The following is a 20,031-nucleotide window of genomic DNA, read 5'->3' on the forward strand; positions in this document are numbered from 1 at the left end:
CAAACTGTGGACCTGAACAGCCGACTGTTGGGAAGGAGCCCTTCCTTTCCAATAATCTGCTGCTCGTCAGCCCAATTAAATCCACCTTTAGATAAAGAAGTGACACCCCCACCTGAACTCAACCGTTATCTGTGGGGAAACCCGACAGCGAGGTTGCTGCCACACATGCAGCTTCTTCGATGTAGTTTTTGAAGCTAAGACCAGGAGGGAATTTAACAAAAGAGGAGAATATGTATCTGTCCTTCTATAATTTCTCTCCGTTTATGATCCAAAACTGATTTTGGCTTCAAAAACTGAACGCTGGGACTCCCACTGATCACTAGCACTAGCGCTGTACTTGGCTATTTCCAGAACTCCCATAGAAATGAATGGAACAGACACGCACATGTGTAACCAGCCACTCCCTTCATTTCAGGGTGGAATGGGTCGCCTGTTCTCGTGATTGGTGGGGGTCCCAGCAGTAGGACCCACACCAATCTAATAGTTATCCCCTATTTTTTGGATGCAGAATAACTTCAAATGGCCAGAATAAGTTAAATTTTCCTGCAGTTCCACCACAGTAGAAGTTAAAGGGAATCTGTCACCCGTGACCTCCCCATCAAAATGCTTGCATAGACACATGTAGTACCCCAGGATTTGGGCGGTACTATCTCTCTTTGGGGAGAGAACGCCTTAATCGGCGTGAGAAGACTTAGGCCCCTTTCACACGGGCGAGTTTTCCGTGCGGGTGCGATGCGTGCGGTGAACGCACTGCACCCGCACTGAATCCTGACCCATTCATTTCTATGGGGCTGTGCACACGAGCGGTGATTTTCACGCATCACTTATGCGTTGCGTGAAAATCGCAGCATGCTCCTCTTTGTGCGTTTTTCACGTAACGCAGGCCCTATAGAAATGAATGGGGTTGCGTGAAAATCGCATGCATCCGCAAGCAAGTGCGGATGCGGTGCGATTTTCACGCATGGGTTCTAGGTGACAGTCTATTCACTGTATTATTTTCCCTTATAACATGGTTATAAGGGAAAATAATAGCATTCTGAATACAGAATGCATAGTACAATAGTGCTGGAAGGGTTAAAAATAATAAAAAAGTTAACTCACCTTCTCCTCTTGTTCGCGTAGAGGCCGGTCTGTTCTTTAGCTGTGGCTGAAGGACCTTTGATGACGTCAGATCACATGCTCCATCACCATGGTGATGGACCATGTGATTGGAGCATGTGATCTGACATCACCTCAGGTCATTCAGTCCACAGCTAAAGAACAGACCAGCATCTACGCGAACAAGAGGAGAAGGTGAGTTAACTTTTTTATTATTTTTAACCCTTCCAGCACTATTATACTAAGCATTCTGTATTCAGAATGCTATTATTTTCCCTTATAACCATGTTATAAGGGAAAATAATACAATCTTCAGAACATCAATCCCAAGCCCGAACTTCTGTGAAGAAGTTCGGGTCTGGGTACCAAACATGCGTGATTTTTCTCACGCGAGTGCAAAACGCATGACAATGTTTTGCACTCGCGCTGAAAAATCGCGCATTTTCCCGCAACGCACCCGCCTCTTATCCGGGCAAAAAACATGATGCCCGTGTGAAAGAGGCCTTAGGTCCCTTTCACACAAGCGAGTTTTCCGCGCGGGTGCAATGTGTGACGTGAACCCATAGCACCCGCACTGAATCCTGACCCATTCATTTCAATGGATCTGTGTACATGAGCGTTGTTTTTCACGCATCAGTTCTGCGTTGCGTGAAAATCGCAGCATGTTCTATATTCTGCGTTTTTCACGCAGCCCTGGCCCCATAGAAGTGAATGGGGCTGCGTGAAAAACGCATTTTATCTGCAAGCAAGTGCGGGTGCGATGCGTTTTTCACTGATTGTTGCTAAGAGATGTTGTTTGTAAACCTTCAGTTTTTTATCACGCGCGTGAAAAACGCATCAAAACGCATTGCACCCGCGCAGAAAAAACTGAACAACTAAACGCAATCACAGACAAAACTGACTGAACTTGATTGCAAAATAGTGTGAGTTTCACTGAACGCACTCTGAACGCATCCGGTCCTAATCCGTCACGCTCGTGTGAAACCAGCCTTATAGGCCATACCTGCTGCTCGGGGAAAAATGATATGCAAATGAGCTCTTAACCAGCTCTGCCTCTAATGCCACCAGATGTAAGGCAGCTATCCTATAAGTCAGTGTTCCACCCTTTATATAGGCCTTAAGACATGACTTGGATATTAAATAAGCCAGCATCTCATCTGCAGATAGCTGTTTCAGGGTGATTGCCCCTCATCAGTGCAGAGCAGAGAGTACCGGCATCCCTTTCTTCCCAGAATTCCAGAGGAACATGTATGGCCTATAGGTCTCCTCACACCAATTAAGGCACTATCTCCCCAAGGAGAGGTAGTACCCCCCAATTCCTGACTTACACCTCTCACCCAGGTAAACCAGTACCCTCTGCTCTGCATTGATAAGGAGCAATCACTCCAAAACAGCTGTCAGCAGATGTGGTGCTGGCTTGTTTAATATCTGAGTCATGTCTCAAGGCCTATTTACAGAGTTGAACATTGACTTGTAGGATAGCTGCCCTACATCTGGTGGCATTAGAGTCCGAGCTTGTTGGGAGCTTATTTGGATTAATTTCTATGCAGTACCCCAGAGATGGGAGTACTTGGAAACTGTTTGTTTAGTTTTTGTTATGTCATTTAAAGGGGTTATCTACTGATCATCTTTCCTTTGGACCTCCGCTGATCAGATACTGATGGCTAGTGTTGAGCAAGATGAGCTTTGAAAGCTTCATCCGAAGTCGCTTCGTTCAAAACTTCGGAATAATACTGTACAGAGATCCCTTTCTGTACAGTATTAGAATGTATGGGCTCTGATGAGCCTAAGTAAGTTATTTACGAAGTTGCGCGTGACTTCGTTGAACTGCTTCTGTTCTGAGGTACCAGTTGGAACTGGTTCGGTTTCAAAGTTTTCCACTTTAAAAATCAACTACCGAAATTATTCAACAAAGTCACACGCGACTTCGTAAATAACTTACTTCGGCTCATCGGAGCCCATACATTCTAATACTGTACGGAGACGCTCAAGGATAGATCTTAAGTAAGAAAAAGGCGGATAACCCCTTTAGGCTAATCAACCCTGATACAGCTCCTGAGGCTGGGAGGTAGACTGGTTAGCTCCACCTCTAGCTCAGTCTAAAGCATGGATGTCAAACTCATGGCCCTCCAGATGTTGCAAAACTACAACTCCCATCATTCCCTGATAGCTGTAGTATGCCCAGGCATGATGGGAGTTGTAGTTTTGCAACAGCTGGAGGGCCACGAGTTTGACATCCCTGGTCTAAAGCCTCATGCAGACGTCCGTGGAACACGGTCCGTGAGATACCGGACTGGCATTGCAGGAGTGCACGGCGTCATTGGTTGCTATGACGCCAAGCGCTCCTGCACTGCCAGTCGGGTATCTCACGGACCGTGTTCCACGGACATCTGCATGAGGCTTAAGAGAGTTTGTAGTTTGCAGAGGAAGTGAGAGGGTGTGTTTTGCCTCGCGCCTCAATACTAGGTCAAACTAAAGAGACTAACCATCTTAGATAATCTACCAAGAGAGAACCATCTGCAAAATACAGTATTCCAGGAAAGGAGATAGAGGACTGAGCTGGACGTTCCAGGATCTGTAACGGCCGAGCAAACAGAGTCAGTAAGGTACTCTGCTATCAAAAGCCATAGACATTATTGTTATGAGTGGGAAGTATCTAAGACACCATCCACACCTAGACACGACCTGGCCAGTTGCATCTTAAACCTGTATGGCGCAGTAGTGAACTACAGCTGGCATTTAAAAAATTGCTTGCACTGTGAATTGTGTTCTCAGACTGTTGGATGGACTACAACCCTCAGTTTGCACTTCAGTAAAATGAGATGTTTCTTTTTCTACATCTGGCCTGGTTACTGACTCTAATACCATTTGTTGGCCACAGCACCAACATCTCCTGCCTTGCATCCACGCTAAATCCGAAACACCAAGGGCACTTCAACTACCATCAGGCAGGAGTCCCAGCTTTGGGGTGTGCCCGAGGGAAGAAAGGGAGTGACGGCGTGAGGAAAGTCATTTTGATAGACTTGCTACATAGGTGAAGTTCGTATAATTAAAACATGGTGAGGGACATTTATCAATACTTATTCCAGTCTTGATCTCCCTGCACTGGCGTGAGGCACTGGTACATACCTCTTAACAAATCAGGCTCATCTCTGCCCTGCCGTGCAGCAGATACTGGAGTCTACGCCAGCCACGAGTCTACAGGCTGGTGAGGACTTCAGCTATAATTTCTGCCACTTTCTGGCGAAAGTTATAAGCCCCACCCCTCTGTTAAACCCCCTCATTTCGCCACTTAGGAAAAGTGTTGAGAAGCCTAAAAAGTTGCAAGTTATGGTGCACATATAGCATGCGCTATAACATGCAACTTTTTTATGCCACAATAGTGGCATCAGGGGCTTAATAAATGTCCCCCTGTGTTTCTTTAGTTGATCTGAGGCTCTGTCCATGAGTTATGATACTTTTTAATATGCGAATGAGGCCTATGGTGCAATGTTGGTGTCACCATTGTTTTTGTTGCACCCAAGCTCCACTCCTGTCGCCATCCCCTCCCTCGCTGCTTTGCCACTGCCTGGCCCTGTCAATCAAAGCAGCCGGGAGGGGCTGGCAATAGGAGTGGAGCTCGGGTGTGACAAGAGCAACGGTGATGTCCTCATTGGACCAAAGCCCTAAGATACATATTAAGAAAATGTATCATAACTCAGGGACAGAGCCTCAGATCAACTAAAGAAACACAGGGGGACATTTATTAAGCTCCTTACGCCACTGTTTTGGCGTAAAAAAGTTGCATGTTGCGGTGCATGCTATAGCCTCAGATCATCAAGAGGAACAGCATTTTAATCAGGTGAACCACAGCGTCTATGTAAAGAGTTGGATAGTGAGGTTGCTGGTGTCAGATTCCCTTTAAATATTACACAGGGTCCATTCAAATCAGTGAGTGATCTGCCTAAGGTCCTCTACAGCAAAAGATGCCATTTGTAATCGCTCTCCACTATGGCCAAGAAATAGGGATCCTAAGCTTCTATTAACCTAGAATTCTCTAAATAGCATATATAAAGGGGGTTTTCTGGGATTACAGTGATGTTTGACAGATATGCTCTTGTAGTTTCTTACCTCATGTACATTCCCCCCATGCTTTTTTTTTTTTTTGCAGTTTGGACTCTCCTGACCCGTTTTGACAATGTAAACGTTTGTTTCCATCCTGTATGTAGCACTTCCTATTATTGTATCCAACCAAACCCATGATGCACTTCTCCTTACTCTGCCATGACTCCAGCACCGCCCCTGATAATGCCCGGCTGATTTATAGCTCCTCCCACCCAGCTAGTTACATGAACACTGCCCTATCACTACCCCTGTATGGACATAACATCGCAGGAAATGAGAAAGAGCTGCATGGACATTCCTAGAAGGGAGGATAGGAGCAATAAAGGTAAAAGAAACACATTACAAAATTACAGCTACCATCATAAATGATTACTTTTCGGGATATTGAATGCAAACTGGAAAATTCAGCTGACGTATACGTCAGAAAAAAAAAGATACAATAATGCAGCACACCACATTCTTGTATCCGGCACAGTCCAGTAAAAAAAAGTATACGGGCAGCATGGTGGCTCAGTGGTTAGCACTGGTGCCTTGCAGCGCCGGGGTCCTAGGTTCAAATCCGACCAATGGCAACGTCTGCATAGAGTTTGTATGTTCTCCCCATGTTTGCGTGGGTTTACTCCGGTTTCCTCCCACACTCCAAAGACATACTGATAGGGACCTTAGATTGTAAGCCCCATTGGGGACAGTTGGATGATAATGTCTGTAAAGTGCTGCAGAATATAGTAGCTCTATATAGAATAAATAAATTTACATTTTTTACAATGTTAAAAAAAAAAAAAAGTATACATTTTAAAAAAAAAAAATTTAATTTTTTTTTTACAATGGAACTCTATGGTGAACAGATGCCACTGTATGGATGGGAAAAAAACATGATATTAACCCAGCCTAAGACTTAAAGGGGTTGTCCAGGATTGGGGACATGGGTCTACATGTACAATGGTCCCCTAAATATTACATTCATGCCTGTCCTTCCCTTACCAGACATTTCTGATGGCCCTTTTTCACTTCACAAATTTTCAGCCGGAAGTGCAGTTTCTATCACAGTCAGTGACGTACCGGGTCCCTTTCTGCATAGCGAAGCCTCTCCTTCCGCTTCACAAGGAGCCCGGTGACGTCACCGTCAGCCTCTAATTATTCCAAGCGCATGGAGGGGCAGTAACGATGCGGCAACAGAAGCGCTAAGCCACGCCCATCGCAGCGCAGCGCTAAGCCACGCCCCTCGCCGAGCAGGGCGCATTCTTAGTAAGGAAGGAGGCGTTTAGCTGCGCTGGGACCCAGAAAGCATTGAGGCAGGAAGTTACCGCACACAAACAGAAAGGTAAACAATCAGTGGGGGACTGTAGGAGCCCTGCTGAAGTGTAAAAATACCTAAAAACATCTGGGGGGACCTTCAAACCGCTATTAATAGTGATTTAACTGGTTTTAAAAAAAGAAATCTTGATCCCGGACAACCCCTTTAACAGCACAAAACGGGAATATTGGCAAATACAGTGATCTTTTGTTATTCGCTATGATTTGTTTGACAAATGGATTATAATCCATTATAATCCTTTTTTTCTCACCGGCTTCTAAAGGGTTTTCCTTTATTATTATTTTTTTGTGGATTTAGAGGTGTAGCGTGCTACACTGATCTGCTAGTCAAAGAGCCACTGACAGAAAACTAACGCACATGGAGAACTTTACTTGTGTAACACGCCTTCATGCCAACCTCCATAAGCGTGGACCCTTGTAGTTGTCACCCCAATATGGTGTAGTGCCTCCATTTGAACCTTGCTAGAATCTCTGTAGGAATGTAGGAGGGTTTTCCTCTTCTGCTAGGGGTCAACTCGGGAAACAGTGGTGGGCTAAGTAGAAGCAATGCAGATATGAAAAACGTGATGTCACATAGCCTAAGGCTTGTTTCACACTTGGGTGAAATAGATCTGGCAGGCTGTTTCGGCTAAATTGTTACCCTAATGTGTATTGGTGTGCTGATCACCTATGTGCTGGTTTCATTAAAGGTGTTTTCCCATCTCAGACAATAGGGGCCCATTGTCTGATAGGTGTGAGTCCCACCTCTGGTACCTGCACCTACACCGATAATGGAGCCCCAAAAGCCGTAGAGTGCGCACTGCGCATGTGTAGCTGCCCTCCATTCATTTCTATGGGGCTGCCGAAAATAGCCCCCCCCCCCCCCCCCAAAAAAAAAAAAAAAATATATAAAAAAATGGATTTCTGTGAATATGGGGAGAAAAAATATGTAAGTATTTTCCTTGCAGGTAGATGCATTTGATGTTTGCAGGAGCTGCAGTTGTGTCAGGAGGTACACCCAGCCTCAGCTACTCACTTCTCACTCCCTGGCTGACAGCTTTCCCTGCTTGTCCCTATTCTAGACACGCAATTCTTCTTCTCTGTAATTCTAGCCTTTTTCTTCACTGTCCCTGGCAGTAGAACACAAGCTTTATTGTGACTCATGACTGTCCCTGACTCCCTAAGATCATTTGTGGCATTTCTGGCAGACACTGTAAGACCCAACCATCCCCATTTACAGCCCAACACAGAATGATATTCTGCTCGTTCTGCTAGGGCACCTCTCTGCCTGCTGCGGCACTGATTGGCTCGTTCAGGCTGACAGACAGCCTAGAAGCCCATCAGCACAAGTCCTTCCCCTCCACTTCCTTTTCTTCCATCCTAGTGCTTTTTTCCCATTGAAATGTGCACTAAAATGGCGCTACTCGCTATTTTAGTGGATTGGGCTGAAGCGAACCTGAAAAGATTCAGCTTCGTCTGCCTCCCAAAAAATAGCAAAGTTGGCCTATCCGAACTGGTTTGCTCATCCTTACCTGGCACCCATTTTTACCGGACAGCCAGTCCTAGGCCCCCAGAACTCAGATTTGGCAATATCTTCTCATTGGAGTTCTTATATCCCTTAAGTCCTTGCAGGCACATTTTGGCATAAATTTATACCTTATCCACTGGAGAGATGGAATTTATCAGATGACATGTATGAAGATGTACAGGTACAGGACTCTCCTTTACATGTCTCTTCAACATTTAACTCGATCTTATTTCACCCCTGTTCACACTGACTTCTGATGTATGATCTGGGAATGCTGTACTCTACTATACTATACATACTTTCTAACTACTACCTCTGAGGTTTATTCACTTTGTGTTCTCGATGAGGAAAATTGGCAGCTTTCCTGGACTCGGTCCCTCACTATGTGGAGGAATACAGCGAACGATATGGTCCTGTAAGTGTATAAAGGGATGACCTGAAGGATCAGAAAAGGTGTGGGATGTACAGTATGGGGCACTCATCCTTTATACGTCATACATGTTTTCTATCTGCTCGGAGGAGGGTACTGTATGGCACTATATAGGATAGATTTTTGAGCATATGAATGTTGGCACACGTTACGTCACTGGTATATTTATACCTTTACGTGAGGTTTTTAGAGTATGTATGGACATGCAGTGGATAAATGTCTGTGTCTGAAATGTATATGAAACCCTATGAGGGTCTTGCATGTGACAAGCCCCATACAATAAAAGTGGTGTAAAGGAAAACTGGCTTAGTTGCCCATAGCAACTAATCAGATTCCACCTTTCATTTCTCAGAGCCCGTTTAGAAAATGAAAGGTGGAATTTGATTGGTTGCTATGGGCTACTAAGCCAGCTTTGATAAATCTCCCTATTTCCACTACTGATTGAACTATTAGCTCAAGATAAGTGAAATATAAACTTGTTTCTGTTCTTTGTCAGGTTTACGGAATGCTCCTCGCTGCTGGGAGGCGATACAACCCCTGCTCTGCGCCGTGTACATGCCAAAGTGTGAGGCGGGCAAAGTAGAGCTGCCAAGTCAAGGCCTGTGTCTAGCTACCCGGGGCCCTTGTGCTATTGTGGAGCGCGAGAGGGGCTGGCCTGATTTTCTAAAATGCTCCACAGATCGATTCCCTGAAGGTTGTCCGGTAAGAAATACTTATCAGGTTTCCTCTACTAATTTACTTGTACTCCCAAAATGATTTAATGAAAAAAGGGGTTTTCCAGGCTCTGCTATATTGCTGACTTATCCTCAGAATAGGTCATCAATATTACATGTGCAGCGTGCCAGGGCTCCCTAAGGATGGTACGGGCGTGAGCATACTAGTGAATGAGGTGCCGAGAAAAGTAGTACTCACAGTTTCGTTGTCTCTTGGGGCCGGCAGTGCAGTGGATGGGAAGACAGCACAAGATCTTCTGGGGCACTCTGTGTTGCAGGGAACACCAGCCAGATGTTGGTTGAGGTGCCCTTGATGGTGGTGATGTTTAGGGTGCTTGTGGCTGGGCCCCTGGTTTGTGACGACAGCACCGTTGGGTGCAAATGTTGAGAGTAGTGGTAGTAAGAATGAGGAGTCGGTAGTTGCAAACCAGTTGAACATTTACTGACAACCAATAGTCTCTGGACAGTTGGTACAGTTCATCAATGGAAAGCTTCTTACATAGCATAAGTAATAAGTTCACTTGTAATCTTATTATCAGGCAATGGCAGTTGTTAATGAAGGAGTTGTCCCTTTTAACCGCCTCAGCTCCCCTAGCTTAAACCCCCTTAATGACCAGACCACTTCTTACAATTCTGCACTACACTACTTTCACCGTTTATTGCTCGGTCATGCAACTTACCACCCAAATGAATTTTACCTCCTTTTCTTCTCACTAATAGAGCTTTCATTTGGTGGTATTTCATTGCTGCTGACATTTTTACTTTTATTGTTATTAATCGAAATTTTTGCAAAAAATTAAATTTTTCAGTTGTAAAATTTTTCAAATAAAACGACATTTCTATATACATTTTTCTCTAAATTTATTGTTCTCCATGTCTTTGATAAAAAAAAATAAGTGTATGTTTATTGGTTTGGGTAAAAGTTATAGCATTTACAAACTATGGTACAAAAATGTGAATTTCCGCTTTTTGAAGCAGCTCTGACTTTCTGAGCACCTGTCATGTTTCCTGAGGTTCTACAATGCCCAGACAGTAGAACAACCCCACAAGTGACCCCATTTCGGAAAGAAGACACCCCAAGGTATTCCGTGAGGGGCATGGCGAGTTCCTAGAATTTTTTATTTTTTGTCACAAGTTAGCGGAAAATGATGATTTTTTTTCTTACAAAGTCTCAAATCCCACTAACTTGTGACAAAAAAAAAACTTCCATGAACTCACTATGCCCATCACGAAATACCTCGGCGTGTCTTATTTCCAAAATGGGGTCACTTGTGGGGTAGTTATACTGCCCTGGCATTTTAGGGGCCCTAATGCAAGAGAAGTAGTTTGAAATCAAAATGTGTAAAAAAAAAATGCCCTGTGAAATCCTAAAGGTGCTCTTTGGAATGTGGGCCCCTTTGCCCACCTAGGCTGCAAAAAAAGTGTCACACATGTGGTATCGCCGTACTCGGAAGAAGTAGGGCAATGTGTTTTGGGGTGTCTTTTTACACATGCCCATGCTGGGTGAGATAAATATCTCTGTCAAATGATAACTTTATATTAAAAAATGGGAAAAGTTGTCTTTTAGAGAGAGATTTCTCTCACCCAGCATGGGTATATGTAAAAAAAAAACACCCCAAAACACATTGCCCAACTTCTCCTGAGTACGGCGATACCACATGTGTGACACTTTTTTGCAGCCTAGGTGGGCAAAGGGGCCCACATTCCAAAGAGCACCTTTAGTATTTCACAGGGCATTTTTTACACATTTTGATTTCAAACTACATCTCACACATTAGAGCCCCTAAAATGCCAGGGCAGTATAACTACCCCACAAGAGACCCCATTTTGGAAATAAGACACGCCAAGGTATTTCGTGATGGGCATAGTGAGTTCATGGAAGTTTTTATTTTTTGTCACAAGTTAGTGGAATATGAGACTTTGCAAGAAAAAAATAATCATCGTTTTCCACTAACTTGTGACAAAAAATAAAAAATTCTAGGAACTCGCCATGCCCCTCACAGAATACCTTGGGGTGTCTTCTTTCCGAAATGGAGTCACTTGTGGGGTAGTTATACTGCCCTGGCATTTGGCATTTAAGGGGCCCTAATGCGTGAGAAGTAGTTTGAAATCCAAATGTGTTAAAAATGCCCTGTGAAATCCTAAAGGTGCTCTTTAGAATGTGGGCCCCTTTTCCCACCTAGGCTGCAAAAAAGTGTCACACATGTGGTATCGCCGTACTCGGAAGAAGTAGGGCAATGTGTTTTTGGGGTGTATTTTTTACATATACCCATGCTGGGGGAGAGAAATATCTCTCTAAAAGTCAACTTTTCCCATTTTTTATTTTTTTTTATACAAAGTTGTCATTATAGAGAGATATTTATCTCACCCAGCATGGATATATGTAAAAAGACACCCCAAAACACATTGCCCAACTTCTCCTGAGTACGGCGATACCACATGTGTGACACTTTTTTAAAGCCTAGATGCGCAAAGGGGCCCAAATTCCTTTTAGGAGGGCATTTTTAGACATTTGGATCCCAGACTTCTTCTCACACTTTAGGGCCCCTAAAATGCCAGGGCAGTATAAATACCCCACATGTGACCTCATTTTGGAAAGAAGACACCCCAAGGTATTCAATGAGGGGCATGGCGAGTTCATAGCTTTTTTTTTTTTTTGGCACAAGTTAGAGGAAATTGATTTTTATGTTGTTTTTTTTTCTCACAAAGTCTCCCTTTCTGCCAACTTGGGACAAAAAGTTCAATCTTTCATGGACTCAATATGCCCCTCAGCGAATACCTTGGGGTGTCTTCTTTCCGAAATGGGGTCATATGTGGGGTATTTATACTGCCCTGGCATTTTAGGGGCCCTAAAGTGTGAGAAGTAGTCTGGAATATAAATGTCTAAAAAAATTTTACGCATTTGGATTCCGTGAGGGGTATGGTGAGTTCATGTGAGATTTTATTTTTTGACACAAGTTAGTGGAATATGAGACTTTATAAGAAAAATAAATAAAAATAAAATAAAAAAATATCAATTTCCGCAAACTTGTGCCAAAAAAATGTCTGAATGGAGCCTTACAGGGGGGTGATCAATGACAGGGGGGTGATCAGGCAGTCTATATCGGGTGATCACCACCCTGTCATTGATCACCCACCTGTAAGGCTCCATTCAGACATCTGTATGTGTTTTGCGGATCCGATCCATGGATCCGTGGATCCGTGGATCCATAAAACACATACGGACGTCTGAATGGAGCCTTACAGGGGGGTGATCAATGACAGGGGGGTGATCAGGCAGTCTATATCGGGTGATCACAACCCTGTCATTGATCACCCACCTGTAAGGCTCCATTCAGACATCCGTATGTGTTTTGCGGATCCGATCCATGGATCCGTGGATCCGTAAAACACATACGGACGTCTGAATGGAGCCTTACAGGGGGGTGATCAATGACAGGGGGGTTATAAATGACAGGGGGTGATCAGGTAGTCTATATGGGGTGATCAGGGGTTAATAAGTGACAGGGGGGAGTGTAGTGTAGTGTGGTGCTTGGTGCTACTTATTACAGAGCTGCCTGTGTCCTCTGGTGGTCGATCCAAGCAAAAGGGACGACCAGAGGACCAGGTAGCAGGTATATTAGACGCTGTTATCAAAACAGCGTCTAATATACCTGTTAGGGGTTTAAAAAATCGCATCTCCAGCCTGCCAGCGAACGATCGCAGCTGGCAGGCTGTAGATCCACTCGCTTATCTGCAGTTCCTGTGTGTGCGCGTTCACGGGAAATCTTGCGTCTCGCGAGATGACGTGTAGATGCGATCCTGCGTTAGGCGGTCCGGAGGCGGTTAAAGTAGACACTTTACAGGCAAGGATCCAGGTGGTAATCCTACGTTCACTTTACAGCACACTGGCACTAAGGATGCTAATAACTATTTATTTAGGAGTTATCCTTTAAGGGCGTTCCCCTAACGGCAGGCAAACACATCTGCTTCATTCTTTGGCAGGAAACCCTAGAAAGGTTCAGGTTCTCACTACTACCCGGAAGGTTTAGTTAGTGATGAAGACAATTCTGGCCTTAAATCGTCTAGTTGTGTCCAGACACTCGGAAAGCTACTCCTGGTCACTGGTGATAATGAGGTCCATAAGCTATAGTTAGCTGTTACCTTCGCTAGGTTCACGTGTCATCTCCAGTCTCTCTTACTTTTCGCCATTGCTTTGACATAGACAGCAGCAGTGAGCAGAAAGAGAGAAGGGAGTCTCGTCATACACCTATTCGGCAGGGGGGCAGGGTGACGGACCCCCGCTGATCTGATATTGATCCTCATGCTGAGGATAGTTCATCAATATAGGAGAGCCTGGAGAACCCCTTTAAACATTAATGGTCAGTCACACAGAAAGGGTACAGCCTCTCGTAGCGGGTCTGCTGCAGCGGTTCAGATCGTGATCCGCCACCAGTAAAACTCTTGAAAAGGGTTGGCTTATGTAGCACCATGTCTGAAGGAATTGCAGATTTCAGTTTTTGCATTGTAGAGGTTGAAAACCAGTAAATCCCACAGCATAAATTGACATGCGGCGATTTGAAAAACTTTCTGAAACCTCATGCACTTTGCTTGCACTGTAAATGCTGCAGATTTTCTGCTGTGGAGAATATGTGCCATTTATTCCACGTGTGGCCGTACCCTAAATCAGTCAGATTGATAATACAGTAATATGAAGAACTGCTCTCTGTTATAAGCTTCTGCTACATGAAAAGTATGCCAAATAGCTCTCCTTCAGAAGAAGGAAAACTGCTTCTCCAGGCCTCTTCCACACACCAGTGAATCCCGGACATGTGCTGTCCGTGTCCTCCACATACAGCTCACATATCCAATGATACACGCACTTCTTTGGTCCATGGTGCGGTCAAACATGCCCATGTTTTGTCACTGATTTTCACTGACCATTGGTAGGAGAAGCTCTAGAAATCCCTTTTTCAGCCTAGCTGTGCATGTGGGATACGGATGACGCAGATAAACAGACCCAACAGACATCTTTATAGATGACACTGACCATCTTGTCACAGATGTCATCACTGACAAGGACACGTGAAAGAAGCCTTAACCCCTTAAGGACACGGCCATGTTTCACCTTAAAGGGAATCTGTCACCTATTTTGAGCCTATAAAACAGTTAACATAGCAATGTGCAATAAAGTACCTTCCTGCATGTGTCCTCTTTCTTTTATTAAACTTTTCATTCAGATGAAAAAGCGATTTTTCTGATATGCAAATTAAGTCTCAAGGTGCCCAGAGGGGCGTTATTACTCTCCTCTAGTGCCCAGTAACGCCCCCCTGCAGTGCCCAGCCCGCCTTTCTTCCATTTTTTTCCTAGGAGGCGTGCTGGGCTTGGAAGAAAGGCGGGCTGGGCACTGCAGGGGGGCGTTACTGGGCACTAGAGCAGAGTAATAACGCCCCTCTGGGCACCTTGAGACTTAATTTGCATATCAGAAAAATCACTTTTTCATCTGAATGAAAAGTTGAATAAAAGAAAGAGGACACATGCAGGAATGAAGGTACTTTATTGCACATTGCTATGTTAACTGTTTTATAGGCTCAAAATAGGTGACAGATTCCCTTTAAGGACCAGGCCATTTTTTGCAAATCCGACCAATGTCACTTTATGTGTCAAACAGAAAGTGCGGGAACCGCGCTCTACCAAACAGTTAATGTCAGTTCTTGAACCTTGCAACCATAGAGGACCGAACGTCCACTTTTTAAAAAATCTTGAACAACATGATAAAATAATAATTAAACCAGCCGACAAAGGGGGGGGGATAGTAGTGTTAGATAAGGCAGATTACGATGCTGAAATGGTAAGAATCTTGAGTGATGAAAAGACATATAAGAAACTAAAAAGTGATCCGGTCATCGAATATAAGAAGCAATTAAAAATCCTTCTTGAAAGAGGTCTCGCTCAAGGGGTCCTTAACCAGAAAGAATATCAGTATTTAAATAATTTATATCCAAAAACTCCCACTATATATTACTTACCAAAGGTGCATAAAAATGTGGAGCGCCCCCCTGGGAGACCGATAGTCTCTGGTATCGACTCAATCACCAGTCGAGTATCAGAGTACATAGATATTTTTTTACAGCGTTTTGTGACTACTACTCCCTCTTATTTAAGAGATACAGGGCATATATTGGAGTTATTGAAAGATATTGACAACATCTCAGATAATACCCATCTAATGACCCTGGATGTTACATCATTATATACTATAATACCTAATGAAATTGGCATGAAAGCGGTTAAATTTTATTTGGATGGGGATGAGCAGATGAGTGAAAACCAAAAAATATTTATCCTGGACTGCATAGAGTATTGTTTAAGACACAATTATTTTTGGTATAATGATTATTATTTCCTGCAAATTTCTGGTGTGGCGATGGGTGCGAAATTCGCACCAAGTTTTGCCAACCTCTTTATGGCATACTGGGAGCATTTCACCATCTCCCCTGCACTAAAGAGAGACACCGTGGATGGCAGTCTGAGTTTTTGGAAAAGATATATCGATGACTGCATCGGTATTTGGCAGGGCACTGAAAAGGGATTGTTGGATTTTATCTCCTATATCAACTCCAACGAATGGAACATAAAATTCACTGAGGAGATTAGTAAAACCACCATCCACTTTCTTGATCTAGAGATTATGTTAGAACAAGGAAGAATCATAACCAAAACTTATTTTAAGCCCACAGATCGGAATGGATACATAGAAAGGAGTAGCTGTCATCATAAGCCCTGGTTGTGCAATGTACCGAAAGGACAGCTACAACGTATCAAAAGGAATTGTACCAACATAGAAGATTATGAGAATCAAAGTAACATCATTATAGATCGGTTCATAGAAAAGGGATATGAAAGGGAAACATTATACAAACAGAGAGAAGAAGTAAAATCAGATAACCCTAAAATAAGGAATAAAAATATGGATCCAACCCAGATAAGGGATAAGTACCAATTTGCCTTCTCCACGTCCTATTCCACTATGTGCCCCCAGATCAGAAAAATTATCCATCAGAACTGGAATGTTCTAAAAAATGATCGGATTATTGGAGATCTTATCCCAAAAATACCCCCGTTTATTTTTAAAAGAGCCCCTACTGTTAGGAATCGTATTGTACACAGCTTTGTGAAAAATGATCTCACCACTACTAATTCCTCTAATGCCTTTACCTGGTGTGGTTTTTGCCCTTGTTGCAAAAACCGCTCTAGGGAAGAAAAGAAAAAATCTAAAATAAAAGAAATTGTATCCACCTCCAAAACTACTACTTCAAGGATAAAGGGAAACATCTCCTGCGAAACTATGGGAGTTATCTATATGTTGGAGTGCCCTTGTGGGCTCCAATATATAGGTAGAACACTAAGGAAGCTTAAAGTTCGGGTGGCAGAACACATTAGAAATATCAGAAAGGGGCTGGAAACGCATAGTGTTTCAGCCCATTTTAAAAGAGTCCACCAGAAAGATCCCATTGGTTTAAAATTTTGCGGTATTGAACTAGTAAAACGCCATTGGCGTGGAGGTAATCCCGCCACGCAAATTAATAAAAAAGAGGCGCAATGGATATATGAGATGGACACCCTGCACCCACAGGGATTAAATATAGAGTGGGATATAAAAGCAGTTTGTATGGCTTGATCTGTTTGATACTATTACATCTTTTTTTATATATTTTTATATATTTTATATAATAATTTTATATGCAAAATTTTATGTTTATATATGTATTTACACTGTATGTATTGACTATTTTACGTGAATTTATATGTTTATTTATATTGCACACTTGATATACGTTTTGATATCGGACACCTGTAGGTGATAAGCAATCTGAGAACGGAAGTCCGTTTCAGTTCCGGGGTAGAAGACATTTTACTCGTGTTTGCAGCGGTGAGTGCACCGCAGCCCCTGAAGAAGCGAATAGCGAAACCCGGGTCGGGCATTTCTATGTGCAAGTTTGTAATGTGATAATTGTAAGTACAATAAACCTCTTACCTTTAAAGATCCCGAGGGTATTGCACCATCTGTTCTATTCCTTCTTGAAGGTATTCGTGTCCGGTGTTTTGGATTCCATCGTTGGTGAATCTTCAAGAGATCTGTGGACCAGTAGGAGGCGGTTTATACACCTTTTCGTATGAACATTAATTTTCTGCGAATAACGCCTCTGTGAGCTGGAGTGGACGTTCGGTCCTCTATGGTTGCAAGGTTCAAGAACTGACATTAACTGTTTGGTAGAGCGCGGTTCCCGCACTTTCTGTTTGTAACTTACTTAGGAGGTCAAACCTACTCCCTTAAGGGGACCGCTGCTGAGGTCCATTTACTTTCACACCAGACAACATTATATAATTTTCTTTCTTGTGTCACTTTATGTGTGAATGACTTTAAAAGCTTTTACTTATTCAGGCCATTCTGAGACTGTTTTTTCATTACATAGTGTACTTCATGACACTGGTAAAATTGAGTCAAAAAAAATCATTTTTATTTATAAAAAATACCAAATTTACCAGAAATTTAAAAAAATTAGCAAATTAGCAAATTTCTATTTATCTACTTTTATAATAGATAGTAATACCTCCAAAAATAGTTATTATTTTACATTCCCCATATGTCTCCTTCATGTTTGGATCATTTTGGGAATGCCATTTTATTTTTTGGGGACGTTACAAGGCTTAGAAGTTTAGAAGCAAATCTTGAAATTTTTCATAACATTTCTAAAACCCACTTTTTCAGGACCAGTTCAGGTCTGAAGTCACTTTGTAGGGCTTACATAATAGAAACCACCCAAAAATTACCCCATTTTACAAACCACACCCCTCAAAGTATTCAAAACTGATTTTACAAACTTTGTTAACCCTTTAGGTGTTCCACAAGAATTAATGTAAAATAGAGGTAAAATTTCAAAAACTCACTTTTTTGGCAGATTTTCCATTTGAATCCATTTTTTCCAGTTACAAAGCAAAGGTTAACAGCCAAACAAAACTCAATATTTATGGCCATGATTCTGTAGTTTACAGAAACACCCCATATGTGGTCGTAAACTGCTGTACAGGCACATGACAGGGCGCAGAAAGAAAGGAATGCCATACGGTTTTTGGAAGGCAGATTTTGCTGGACTGTTTTTTTTACACAATGTCCCATTTGAAGCCCCCCTGATGCACCCCTAGAGTAGAAACTCCAAAAAAGTGACCCCATTTTGGAAACTACGGGATAGGGTGGCAGTTATGTTGGTACTATTTTAGGGTACATATGATTTTTGGTTGCTCTATATTACACTTTTTGTGAGGCAATTTAACAAGAAATAGCTGTTTTGGCCACGTTTTTATTTTTTGTTATTTACAACATTCATCTGACAGGTTAGATCATGTGGTATTTTTATAGAGCAGGTTGTCACGGACTCGACAATACTAAAAATGACTAGTTTCAGTTTTACATAACAAAGCATTTAAAAAACAAAAATGATTCTTTAGTGTCTCCACATTCTCAAAGCCATAGTTTTATATATTTTTTGGGCGACCTGTCTTTTGTAGGGGCTCATTTTTTTTCGGGATGAGATGACTGTTTGGCGCTATTTTGGGGTGCGTATGACTTTTTGATTGCTTGCTATTACACTTTTTGTGATGTAAGGTGACACAGTTTTATTAATTTTTTTTACAGTATTCACCTGAGGAGTTAAGTCATGTGATATTTTTATAGAGAAGGTTATTACGGACACGGGGATACCTAATATGTCTACTTTTTTTTATTTATGTAAGTTTTACACAATGATTTCATTTTTTAAACAAAAAAAAATCATGTTTTGTGTCTCCATAGTCTGAGAGGAAAAGTTTTTTCAGTTTTTGGGTGATTATCTTGGGTAGGGTATCATTTTTGCGGGATGAGATGACGGTTTGATTGGCACTATTTTGGGTTGCGTATGACTTTTTGATCGCTTGCTGTTACACTTTTTGTGACAATTATTTTTTTTTTTTTACGGTGTTTACCGTAAAAAAGGGGTTAGGTCATGTGATTTTTTTTTTAGATAGCAGGTTATTCCGGACGCGGCGATACCTAATATGTATACTTTTTTTATTTACACAATACCAGCATTTTTTAAACAAAAATGATGATGTTTTAGTGTCTCCATATTCTGAGAGCCATAGTTTTTAATTTTTTGGGAGATTGGCTTAGGTAGGGGCTTAATTTTTGCGGAATGAGGTGATGGTTAGATTTGTACTATTTTGGTGGGCATTCGCCTTTTTGAACACTTGGTGTTGCACTTTTTGTGATGTAAGATGACAAAAATTGAATTTTTTACACCGTTAAAAAAAGAAGAAGAATTTATGGTATTTATCGGACAGGGTGGATCATGTGATATATTTATAGAGCCGGTCATTACGGACACGGCAATACCTAATATGTGTGGGGGTATTTTTAGGGGGGGGTTTCTGTTTTTTTTATTATAAAATAAGGGGAAAGGGGCGTTTTTTTTTTTTTTTCTTTTTTTACTTTATTAATTTTATTAAAAACATTTTTTTTTTTTACTTTTTTTTTCTATACTTTATTTCTGATGTTCACTTTTGGCGGTCTGATCCCCTCTGCAATGCATTACAATATATTTGTATTGTAATGCATTGCCTGTTCGTGTACTACCGTGAGTAGTACACAAACAGGTTTCCTAGGAGACGCAGACTGAGGCTGGATCTCCTCGGCTCCCGTAGAAGGCAGTTCCCGATGCCGTGCAAGGCATTGGGCAGCCTCTGCACTGCATCGGGCTGCCTTCTGAGACATTGAGTCTCCGCCACAGCAGCGCGGGGACTCGATGGGCTCCCTCAAACACAAACCCCTTCTATGCCGCAGTAGCGGC

The 20,031-nt window shown here is 42.4% G+C and overlaps 1 protein-coding gene across 1 annotated transcript in view; it reads left to right on the forward strand.

Annotated features, from left to right (window-relative positions):
* SMO (smoothened, frizzled class receptor) overlaps positions 1 to 20,031 on the forward strand; it is a 50,568-nt gene that overhangs the window by 9,301 nt on the left and 21,236 nt on the right. The window contains exon 2 of the mRNA XM_044279964.1: positions 8,950 to 9,155. Coding sequence (XP_044135899.1) covers positions 8,950 to 9,155 — 206 coding nt within the window. The remainder of the gene's footprint in view (positions 1 to 8,949; positions 9,156 to 20,031) is intronic.

The sequence above is a fragment of the Bufo gargarizans genome, chromosome 2 (genome assembly GCF_014858855.1).
Source record: "Bufo gargarizans isolate SCDJY-AF-19 chromosome 2, ASM1485885v1, whole genome shotgun sequence".
Taxonomy (NCBI): Eukaryota; Metazoa; Chordata; class Amphibia; order Anura; family Bufonidae; genus Bufo; species Bufo gargarizans.